The sequence below is a fragment of the Prionailurus bengalensis genome, chromosome B2 (genome assembly GCF_016509475.1).
Source record: "Prionailurus bengalensis isolate Pbe53 chromosome B2, Fcat_Pben_1.1_paternal_pri, whole genome shotgun sequence".
Classification (NCBI taxonomy): domain Eukaryota; kingdom Metazoa; phylum Chordata; class Mammalia; order Carnivora; family Felidae; genus Prionailurus; species Prionailurus bengalensis.
This window is the reverse complement of record NC_057349.1, coordinates 136,086,481-136,099,052: the sequence shown is the minus strand read 5'-3', so window position 1 is coordinate 136,099,052 and position 12,572 is coordinate 136,086,481. Positions and strand designations below refer to the sequence as shown.

General features: G+C 45.0%; 1 protein-coding gene across 1 annotated transcript in view; it reads right to left on the bottom strand.

Moving 5' to 3' along the window:
* The window catches only part of MTHFD1L (methylenetetrahydrofolate dehydrogenase (NADP+ dependent) 1 like), a 187,606-nt gene that overhangs the window by 54,112 nt on the left and 120,922 nt on the right, over positions 1-12,572 (bottom strand). The window contains 1 exon segment of the mRNA XM_043592612.1: positions 538-645. Coding sequence (XP_043448547.1) covers positions 538-645 — 108 coding nt within the window.

Here is a 12,572-nt window from a genome sequence, read left to right as displayed (position 1 = left end):
CTAGAAGATGACAGAGCCTTCGACTCTGGTGGGCAATCTCGGCCCCAAGCCAATGAACCACTTGCAGAAAAAATGAACACCAAGAGCCCCCAGCTTTGTAAGTTGCACTACAGACGCCTTGCCTCACCTGGCACGGTGCTAACATTCCTAAGGGAGTAAGAGCCCTGCAAAGAACAGGAAGCACCAGAAATCATCCAAATCCGACTCCACAGCCACACATCCAAGTTTCAATGCTCCTGGCTGAGCGGGAGGGATGAACCATCCCGTCACAGACACGACATCACACATACGATGCATATTGGACAATTTGCAACCACCAAAGTCAACGATGTATCTTTCAGAGGATATACACCTTTGCTATAATGTTCTATTTGTAATCAACAAACTACCCAGGGATATCAGTTCAATCTCTGTGGACTAAGTAGATTGGGCTGAGTTCAGCTGGGGAGACAAATATCAGTCCTTAAGTCAAAGTGAGCATTTTACGAGCCACAGGTGGACTTTTTTTCCCCCCCCCCTTAAAAGTGTAACTCTTACCTGTTGTGTGTAACGATCTATTTTGGATTGTGCCTCAGGAGACAGTTCGATATCTTTGGCTCCATATACAGCCTGCGCGATGGTTCTTATCTTTTCTACAATTGGAAGCTGGAGAAACACAAATGACGACAAAATTGTTAACGTTAATCTGGAGAAAGAATTGAGGGAAAGCTCGGGGAGTTTCTGTGCAATTGCTTAAAATTCCCTACCAGATTCCCTCCTCAGCATCCGTGGCATTTGAAACAAACACTCTTCTATCACCCTTAAAGTATGACGAAGTATCAAGAAGCCTCAGAGGTTCAGCCAACTCAAAGGCTGCTTATCTAATCATTTTTACCCACTGCATTGTTTTAAAAGATGTACTTCATACTATGGTTTTAATGGTCTTATGTGTCAGAACAGGAGTCTCCTAACTAAATACGCAAGGCTGGTACTTAAGTGCATCTCAGCTCGGGGTTATAGAACAGAGAACACAGCAATACTAGAAAACAAGTACTTTTTTTGTGAGTAGGAGTGGGCTGATGTTTCGATATAAATGCCGATGCGCTGACTTTATTGGGAAATCGGGGTTGAATCTAGTGTCACTTCAGCGAATTATGAGAAATCATGGAGACTGGGAAAGAATCCAAGAAGGCTGGATACAGGCACAGAAGTGTGTGTGGTGGAGAATAACAATCCTCCATAATGCTGGAGGGGAAACGTGGATGCAGACTGCTGGCAAAATCCTGAATGTGATCTTCAGAAAGAACCGTGGTTCACCGGAAAGGAGTATGTCGCAGGTAAAGTGATTCTTACTTAAGCAAATCATTTGACAAAGTCGTTCATAATTTTACTATGGGTGGAAGGTACAGAGGCATAATGCAGCTAGTGGATTTACCGTTTGGTGCACAGCTGCTGGACCGAGTGCCCATTGGTGGAATGAATGTCACCAAGGGGCAGAAGTACATCTGTACATTCGTACGAATTACTACTGATCCACACAGGAAGGAGAGTTATCCCATAGGAGGAAATGAAAGCTGGGTCTACCCCCCACCCCCATCTGACAGAACCCCAAACTGCTTTTGAATATGTTTTTCATTACTAGAGTTTTTATTACTGTAGAGTTGTTCTGTAGCCTGGAACTTAAATATTGGACATTGCAACAAATAATAAACGAAGGTGTGAGTCATTATAACGCTTCACTGACGGACGTAAAAGATGGTTTGAGTCAATGGAGAGAAGCACTCTGTTCACAGACGAGAATACTGTACAGATGTCAGTTCTCTCAAACTTCACCTATTAGTTCAGTGCAATTCCAATAAAAATCCCAAGAGCACTTTGGGATGCTTGGCCAACCAATTCTCAAATTCCTGAGAGTAATGGCACAGATAGGTAAGATAACTTCAAAGGTAAGTAAAACCATAAGAACAAAGATAGGGACCTGCCTTTCCAGATCAATCAGACTACAAAACTATGGTAATGAATTCCATATGGTATTGGCATAAGACTACATGAATCAATCAATGGAAGATAAGAAAGAACCCAGAAGGATACCGCAGCAGGTGTGGGACAGTATATAGTAGAAGTGACACAAAACAGAGAAAGGGCTGACCATTCAACTGACGTTCAGCTAGAGAGAAATAAAATTAGATTCTTACCTCGCAAGTGGCACTTACATAAATCCAATATAGAACAAAGGCATAACTTTTGAAATTAAAACTCTAAATATTGGAAGAAAACATTGGGAGCTCTCTTTATGATCTTGAGGTAGGGAAGGATTTCTTAAATATGGTAAGAACAGAATATGCCTTCAAAGAAATGATTTATAGATCTAACATCAAAATTAAAAACTTCTTGTATACAAAAAGACATTATGGATAAGGAACAGTCTGGGAGAAGACAGATACAAGCAAATATTTAGCAGTCAAAAGATTAGTTACTGGAATGAATTAAAAAAACCTCCCACAAATCAAGAAAAAGACAAATAATTAATACTGGGCCAAAGGAGTGACTAATAACCATATAAAGAATGCCCACTCTCATTAGTAATCAAGGAAACAAACGAAAAGGATAAAAATCTAACTCACACTCATTAGCTTGGCAAGAATGAAAATATCAAGTATAGGTGACGATGTGGGGGGAATGATCCTTCTAAGTACCCCTGCCTTGGTTGAGATGCTAACGGTCTACATCGTGAAGCTTCCTAATTGGTCTCTTCGCTTCCAACATGCCCTCTACTCTACCATGGTCTAAAAGGTCCTTTTGAAAAGGTACCCAACTACGACAAACTCAAAAATCTTCCGCTTTTCACGGCCTACTGAAGAAAAAATCTGGTTGTGATATTTAAACACCTGCACAATATGTGCTCTGAAGCGTAAGGTTAAGCCCCCATATCTTAAAATTTCCCCATGTCTTCTTGCTTCTGGGCCCTGCACATAAAGCTTCTTCGTCTGTAATCCCGCAAGATCAATCTCCGAGCTCTCTAAGGTCTCTCTCAAAGGCCAGCTTCTCTACAAAGCTTTTCCTGATCCTTCTGAAGCACAGGTAGGCATTCTTTTCTCTTCTGTTCAGATGGCCCTGTAATGCGCTTACACGGATGCTTTACAGGACTGGGGCTTCACCCGGGAATGGCAGTAAGGGGGCTGCCGGCAGGGCTCAGGCTATTTTTGGGTACACTGATGGACGTCAAATGGTAATGGTCCTAGGATCAAACTAGGACCCTGAAGTCTACCAGAGGGCCAGGGGCCTGTTGTAAACCATGTCACAGGAGAAATCAGAGAATAATCTGCACCTCCAGAAGGGAGTACTCCAAAAAGAAAGGATCATTATTTTCCAGGAAGGCAGAACGTGCAGCAAAGACAGAAAGGAGAAAGAAGTTAATTCTTAGCCCGATGTTTAAGGAGAAGCTGTAATCCTCGGAACTGCCTCACTCAATGGTGACCTGCCTGCTCCAGGAGAGATCAGTGTAAGCCAGGTATGGTGCCAGGAATGTTCTAGGAAGAATTACAGAGATAACCTGCAGGGCAGCTTCTACTGTAAAAGATTCCACATTCCTATTAGGTGAAAAGAAGGAACAGCCTATTGAACTTCTCTGAGGTCAGGGACCACCTCTTGTTCACCTACAGGCGGGGTATTAACACAGCCCCTGGAGTACAGAGTAGGCCCTCAATATATAGTTGAGCAAAGGAACAAATCTTTCTTTTCTTTTTTTTTAAACAGTTTTATTTATTATTGAGAGACAGAGCATGAGCCCCTAGGGGAGGGGCAGAGAGAGGGGGGAGACGCAGAATCCGAAGCAGGCTCCAGGCTCTGAGCTGTCAGCACAGAGCCCGACACGGGGCTCGAACCCACACACCGCGAGATCATGACCTGAGCCGAAGTCAGATGCTTAACTGACTGAGCCACCCAGGTACCCCGGGAACAGATATTTCTGAATCTCCTGTTGACCAAGCAAGGATTCCATGTGGTACAATGTCAATGTCAGATTTTAAGAAAGTGAAGGTGCTGATGTGCTGGAGACAATAACGAGAAAGGACTTTTTGCTGAACCTTAGACCTTCCTCATCAGCAGGATATGCGGACGGGCACTGAAGTGCTTGCTTTTGACACTGCACTTAAGCTAATACGGTCTCCTCTGCGGGTCAATAACTGCTTTGCAAAGAGCAAACCTTTTTAAGAAACAGAAGTTAACCGGATGCTGGAAAATATTTCCAGCATCCACAGAGAGCAAGCAAATGCCCATGCTTTGTCAGGGGAAGTCAGGTCTCAGGATACTGTGTTCCCCAAATAGTATAATAGTGGGTGGTCCTGGGCAACAGGCAGTGTCCCCAGGAGAGCTACAAAATGACAACAAAAAAGGATATTGCCATTCATGACATAATTTAACGACTGCAACACGCTATTTACTGAACTCTGGGTTACGATTTGAAATTAAAATTAAAAGGTCAGCACGATGACTTTCCTGTTACGACAATACTTAAAGAGCTCACATGTGAAGCAGGTAATAGTGAAAGGATGATTAGTGAAGGAATTAGCGAGTGGGTATTTAACTAACGTATTACGGTCTTTTTCCCCCTTTATTTTTAGAGACAGAGCAAGAATCTCAAGGAGGCTCCGCACTCACCACAGACCCGGATGCGACGTGGGGCTTGATCCCACGACCCTGGGGTCACGATCTGAACCGAAATCAAGAGTCGGATGCTCCGAGGGGTCCCTGTACTGTATGTTTTTAAACCTGATGGTATTTCATTTCAAGAAATATATGTATTTAGGGGCGCCTGGGTGGCGCAGTCGGTTAAGCGTCCGACTTCAGCCAGGTCACGATCTCGCGGTCCGGGAGTTCGAGCCCCGCGTCAGGCTCTGGGCTGATGGCTCAGAGCCTGGAGCCTGTTTCCGATTCTGTGTCTCCCTCTCTCTCTGCCCCTCCCCCGTTCATGCTGTCTCTCTCTGTCCCAAAAATAAATAAACGTTGAGAAAAAAAATTAAAAAAAAGAAATATATGTATTTAATTTTTAATTGTAGTAAAATATACAGTAATAGAAAATTGACCACCTTAGCCATTTTGAAGTATATAGTTCCATACGAAGTACCTTCATGCGGTTGTAAAACCAATCTCCAGAACTCTTTTCATTTGGCAAAACAAAAGCCGTGTACCCGTTCAACACTAACTCCCCCTTCTTGCTTTTCCTCTACGAATTTGGCTACCCCAGCTACCTCACACAAGTGGAACCAGAGAACATTCGGCCTCTTGCACCTGGGGTATTTCAATTAGCACGGCACTCAAGGTTCGTCCGTGTCGCAGCATGTGTCTGAATTTCCTTCCCTTTGAAGGCTGTGTTATGCTTCACTGTAAGTGCATTTTTTTCTTCTCTGGGCACCCACTGATGGACACTCGGCTCTTTTCTACCTTTCCGCTGTGCATAATGCTGTTAGGACCGCGCGTGTACAAATACCTCCTTGGCGATTCAGCTTTCAATTCTTCGGGACATTCAGAAATACGCATTTTCGGCTGACGACTAAACCACCTTCCTTTCCAATGCTCACTTGATAGTATTTTGAGAATTTCAAGCAGGTGCCAGGCTGACTAGGTAAGCCGTGTAGTTGTTTTTTCGTCTAATTCCTATAGGAAAATTGCAACCACCCAAACGTGACATGCTGGGCAAGTGTAGGAAAGCAGGCAAGGGCCAGCAGGAGTCCAGCTGGGCGCCTTGTCTCCCCTCTTTACCCTCAGATGCCAGACCCCCAGGCTTCCCAACATGCCTTGCCTGCCTCTTGCCCTTCCGCACTTTTGCCGCCCTGGCCCCAGTCTTGCTATGCCCGGGGAAGAAGAGCGTGCTCCCCTGACCGCTCTGACACGTGCAGTGCTGTCCAACGTGAGCCTAAGAGAATGTCATATCCACACCCTGGCGCGTGACCCGCAGCCCCATGCTAAATAAATCAAGCGCGTCCGCTGACCTAGCCACAAATCCCAAGACCAAAATCCTCTCTGGGCTGCGACTACAATTTTTCTTTGTCACTCACGTGGACAAGCGAACAAAGAAAAAGATTATCTTAGCTAATGTATCTTTTGGGTTTTATATGAAAACTAAAAACTGCCCTGATAAGGTAGTTCCCATCGCCGACAACCTATGTTATGTCAGTAGGCAAGGGACATCCTGCTGTTGGTCGGCTCAATTTGGGGGCGAAGTACAATCTTTTAAGAAAAAAAAAAAAAAAAAGAGAGAGCCAAGCTGTCACGTGATCTTGATCTGAACTTGATATTCACCTACACTGCTTGGTTTTAAATGAGTTTTCAATAAAACAAATAAAATGGTAAAATAAATTATGAAAGCTTACGAATTAACCACCCCTGGCTTTCCCTGACTCTGTAAATATTTACTAATTTATCTGTTCACCACATCATTCTCCTCCTATCCCTAATGTCTAGGAGAGTGGCTTGCACGCAGTAGGGATTCCACAAACACCTGCTGAATAAATAAATAGCCACCGAGGGCGAGTACTTTCAAGATGTCACGGTATACAGAGAACTTTGGGGACCTCCTGAATAAAGCGCGTCTGATGGGGTGGGGACAATGACACAACGCACAAATATGACACACTAGTGCCCTGGAGGACAAAATTCTTAATTGTGGTTAATTTAAATTTATCTATCTATCTATCTATCTATCTATTTATTTTTATAAATTTTTTTTAACGTTTATTTATTTTTGAGACAGAGAGAGGCAGAGCATGAACAGGGGAGGGGCAGAGAGAGAGGGAGACAAAGAATCGGAAACAGGCTCCAGGCTCTGAGCCATCAGCACAGAGCCCGACGCGGGGCTCGAACTCACGGACCGTGAGATCATGACCTGAGCCGAAGTCGGACGCTTAACCGACCGAGCCACCCAGGCGCCCCTACCTTTCTAGTACTTCAAATAAAAGTATATGAAACCATGGACGTAAATTTATCCTGGGCACACACAAGGTATAAGGGGTTCATTGCAATATACCTTTAGTGTCATGGGAGCAGTGCTCTTACTGAGAAAAACAGACACTTGTATCTTTGACACAAAGCTTGTCCCTGGCTGTTAACCAGCACATCTGAGCTCCTAAACGTGTACGTGCTGACTAACAGGAGCCAGCTCACTGAGCAGGTGTCCCTGCTGGCTCGCTGGCCCTGAGCGACAGGTTAACCCCGAAGACTCCAGAGGAATCTCACTGTCCTAAGGCAAACGAGATGTGCGGTGGATAGAGCTGGGGTCTGGGAATGGAAAAAAAGCTCATCGCCGAAAGATCTCTATTTGCCTACGTCAAATGATGCCAATAAAAAATTCACAGGGGTGAGCTTGTGTACGCTCAAGCAGAACATAAGAGCAACGTCAAGGAAAGGAACATATAGGAAGGGGTGATTTTAATGATCTCCTCCCACCCCGCATGAAGAAGCGCTAACGTGGCCTGAGCACGTGGCTTTGCCTACTAACATGTATTTTTATGCCATATGTGTTGATCCCCTTTCCACAAACTTGGCTTGTAAACCTCAATGTATTATAAGAGTAATACGAATGGTTGCAAGGTGTGGTTTAAGTTCCATTTTCACACTCAAGGAGCCCTTGTTTTTGTGTATTTTTTTTTTTTTACAAGAGTCTCTTTTTCTTGATTGTTCAGCAGCGTTCATAATTTCCCTCATGGAGATCTATCGGATCCTTTGGAAATGTGCTTCCGAGCAAAAAACTCTGGGTGTCAGAGTCTCACTGAAGAGCATAATAAACTACAGCTGACCCTTGAACAATGGGAGATGTGGGGCACCAACCACCCCCACATAGTCAAAAATCCAAGAATACCTGACTCTACCCCCCAAATGTAACTAATAGCTTCCTGTTGACCAGAAGCCTTGCTCGTAAGGTAAATAGTTGATTGCCACATACATTATATGTTGTATGTACTATTCTTACAATAAAGGAAGCTGGTGAAAAGAATCGGTTATTAAGAAAACCAAAACAAAGAGAAAATACATTTACAGGACGGTAGCGTATTTACTGAAAATCCGCGTACGTGGGTCCGTGCAGTTCAATCTTGTGTTGGTTCAAAGGTCAACTGTACTTTTCCCAAAGGAAACAGAAATCATTTTTTCACAAAAAATCATCACTAAGACAAGTCTCCAAACTCTCAGATACTGGAGTGACTGAAAGCCTGTGCTGTTTTAAGTGTTTCTTTCCTAAAACGCTGACGTTGTAGGTTTCTCTTTTATTTATTTAAAAAAGTTTTTTTAAATGTTTATTTTTGAGAGAGAGAGTGCACAAATGAGGGATGAGTAGAGAGAGAGAGAGAGAGAGAGAGAGGGAGATACAGATCTGAAGCAGGCTCTAGGCTCCGAGCTGTCAGCACAGGGCCCGACACAGGGCTCGACACGGGGCTCAAACCCACGAACCATGAGATCATGACCTGAGCTGAAGTCAGACGCTCAACCGACTGAGCCACACAGGCGTCCTGGTAGGCTTCTTTTTTAAAGTGGTATGTTGTATTTGGTCCCTTTAATGATAAGATCTGTGATAATATTAAATAATATTCCTTAAGGGGCGCCTGGGTGGCTCAGTCGGTTGGGCAGCCGACTTCGGCTCAGGTCATGATCTCGCGGTCCGTGAGTTCGAGCGCCGCGTCGGGCTCTGTGCTGACAGCTTGGAGCCTGGAGCCTGTTCCAGAGTCTGTGTCTCCCTCTCTCTGACCCTCCCCCGTTCATGCTCTGTCTCTCTCTGTCTCAAAAATAAATAAACGTTAAAAAAAAATTAAAAAAAAATATTCCTTAAGTGCTTGCGTTTTAGGCTGAGAAACGGGTACTGTCCCTACACAATGGTTGCCCGTCACCTACACGACAGTCGGAATGTCCAGGCAGTGGATGAAGAAATGGTAAAGGTGGCTGGCTAACAGGGTGGGACGCTGACGGTTCATTTTACAACCCTCAGTCTTTCTTGATGGGCTCGCAATTTTAGATCAAATAACGCATTTCTGGAAACTTCTATCACAGTGACATTCCACTTTTCACGTTAGAAGAAAGCACTTAAATGAAATTACAGGAATCCTTGCGACATGCACACGAGAAACAGTTATAGACCACTCTTTCTTTCTCGTCGGATGCTATTTCTGGTGCCAAGGAAACAGAGCTAGGACATGCTTTGCCAGAACCACACAGGACTCAGTCGGATGCAATGAGGAGGCTGGGCGGGTTCCAACAAGAGGCTCTGATCTGACGAGACCTGCCAAAGACAGCTGGGGGAGACGGCCGAGGAGGTGAGCGATCTACTGCAGGCCAAGGGACTTGACAGAAAACACAGAAGCCAGCGCTGAAACAGAATCTAAGTTTGACAGAGATTTGAGATGTGCCCGCAGAAGGGTGTGGTTCGGTCAAGGGGAGGCAACGTGGGAATTTGCAGCTGAATGGTGGAAAGGAGGCGGGGGGGGGGGGGGGGGGGGGAAGAGGCTGATGATGGGCTTGAAGAAGTCTGGTTGAAAGACCCAGCTCGGTCATAACAGAAAGCAGAACACGAGAGCATAGGATTTCTGAATGAGATACTGCGCTGCGTGGAAAATGTAAGGGGCTGCTTTCTACAGAACACTCCAAACGTTCCATTGCTCAGCAGAGGGGAGAGAGCTGAAAGGGTCGGTGGGAGCAGGAGGGGACCAAGGGCGAGTCTGTAAAAGGGAAGAAGGAGCCAGAGCACGTCACAGGGGGAGACGATGTTAGGACAAGGGCAGTAACAACAAACCCCTTCTCCTCGCCGTGTGTGTGTGTGTGTGTGTGTGTGTGTGTGTGTGTGTGTTTGCAATTGCTATGAAATATAAAAGATACACAGAGATGTGCATAAAGGTAATTTTACGTTTTAAAACTCTATTAATTAATTATAACTACACATAGAATGTGACATGCACTTAAGGCCCCAGAACTGTACATTTAAAAATGGTGAAAAGGGGAAATTTCATATGACGTAGATTTTTTTCTACCAATTTAAAAACGCCTATATACACATGTACGTGTGTTTACGCTTATCTTTATGTATTTCAAACTTGAGGCTCACAAACCACCCTAACGACTGACACAGGCTCAAATTTGAATCATTAAGGAAGAGAAACCGATTCCTCAATAACCAAATTAACCCCGCCCCCCCTCCCCAACCCGGCCGCCCCGCCTTAAAGGGACCAGCAGGAGAGCAAACCCTCCTGGACAAACAAGAAGTGCAGTAGTTCAGAAATCGGGGATGCTGGCTGCCTGGGCTGAGTCTTCCCGGTCTGTTTTGATCTCCCGCCATCCAGCCCCCGCTGCGATCAAGAGACTGGCTTCGCACAAAGCACAGGAAAGACCCTTTAATAAAAACAAACACTATCCTCTCTTGCCGTCAAGGCCGCACCTCGAAATGTTTGCAAGGTCAGAGGAAGGATACGAAGAGGGTTTTCAACCTTAACTCCTGAGTTAACACACAACACTGAGAGTCTGATTTGCGAGCTGAGTTTTGGTGCCTCACAGCATTTGCAAAAGCGTCTGCCTTTTTTTTTTTTTTTTTCCCCTATCACTAAAGCCTCCCAGTTCTAATGCAGAAAGAATGCTAAACATCTTCCTTTAATTTGGTGATGCCTTTCATGCCGGGTGCAACTGGACACTTGGCCTCTAATTCTTGGTTTCAACCCACTTGAACAGGAAAACCAGTCCTGGAGCCTGACAACGTTACCTGAGTTACAAGACAGTTCTTGAAGGTCAACTCAGGAAGCCCTCCCCACCCCCTGAAGTGAACACGAGAGAGGGACGGCTAACGTTGATTGCCAGCCTCCTGCCTTCCCACACACATTTTACTCTGAGACGTTTCATTTTGTCCTCACAGCAAAGTGGTGAAGTTGGTGTCAATAGCAGACGCTATTTTATAGATAAAGAAGCTGAGGCTCGGAGAGAGGAGTTAACTTGCTCAAATGTTATCGATCGTAGGAGGCCCAGGCAAGATTTAAACTCAATTCTGCATGACCCCAAAGCTTTCTCCTTTGGACTATAATGCTTCTCCTTCTGTCAAGTGTCCATCCGTTATGGCACAAGTCCGTCACCTTCTCTGAGCGTCTGCTTCTGCATGTAAAATGCAGAGTTGGGGGACGCCTGGGTGGCTCATTTGGCTCAGGTCATGAACTCATGGTTCATGAGTTCAAGCCCCGCATTGGGCTCTGTGCTGACAGCCCTCTGTCAGCTTGCTGTCCCTCCCCAACTTGCTCTCTTTCTCAAAAACAAAACAAAACAAAAAAACCCCAACCATTTAAAATGCAGAGTTGGTCCCACACACCCCCCGGCACTGGCTGAGATGTACTAGAATGATGTATGGAATAGGGATCTGATAGCTAACAAAGTGTAAATACAGACTCATTTTTCTTTCTGCTATACTATTGTCCTGTGTGCTTGCAGGTATGGAGATATCGTATCGGTCAACTGTAAAGACAGAACTGTCAAAAGTCATAATACAAGAGGGAAAGTTACAGAAAGATGACTTCTGGGGGACATAACGTGGACCGTGATTATCCCAAAGGGTTGTGAGATGTGATTACCCCCAGGGGTTTTGAGATGATTCCTACTCCCCGCACAAAAGCGATCACGTCCTGTGCTCCTACTCTATGTCAAATGCCTCCGAACGATCTCAGGTGACTTTGTTTTTTAACGCTAGACTGGGGCAGAGGTGGAGCAGGAAACAAGACACCATCGACCCCGTGGCGATGCATTCTTGGTGGACGGCAAAAGGCACACAGAAGCCTGGTTTGCGCTGAGAGGCCAAGGCAGTAGGAGGGTGATTTATCCAAAAGGATTTCACCACTTCTGTTTTCCTGGAGGGCAATCCCACACCTATTAAGCTGCCAAGCACTCACGGGTTAGTCGTTGGGGGGTGGAAAAGAAAGGGAATGAAGAGTTTCAAGAGAACCATTACTTAGTCTGTGTAGGTTCACCAGCACGATATATGAGAATTGAGGACGAGGTGAGAAAAGTTTGAGCTGCGTTAACGACTGAACCACGGAATTCCGATTTCTAGACAAGACTGTAAATGGTCTTCGATTATCTAGAATCATCTTGCCAGTGAGGGGAACGCAGCTTGCTATTAGGGACGCAGGAGTGAGCCAGAAGCAGCAATCACTCTTGACGTTATACAGCGATCCGCAGAGATGCTGGCTATCTAATAAATAATTATGCAATCCAAATCTAATTTCTGGGTTCTAAGAAAAGGGAGAAGAGTATGTTGGCAAAGGAGGCAAGAATCCTATCAAACGCAGGACTTTAGTCCATGTTATTATAAATTTTCCCCCTATTTACAGGGAGGCAGACATTTTAACAGCATCATCTCCCTGAAGAATGGGATCCAGGAGGAAAAAAAAAAAAGAAAATATCGGAAAGGAAAGGGGTTCGTCTTTGGGTTAGCGCGTGTATGCGAGACTGGAACGCAGAAACCTTTCTTCTCTTTGCCCACCTTCTTTTCACTTGGGGTGGTTTCCTTGAACACAGCCCTACTTGGTGAAATCGTTCTTTCAAAAACTGCCTTTGGCGCTCAGAGCGGGGACGTTCCACAT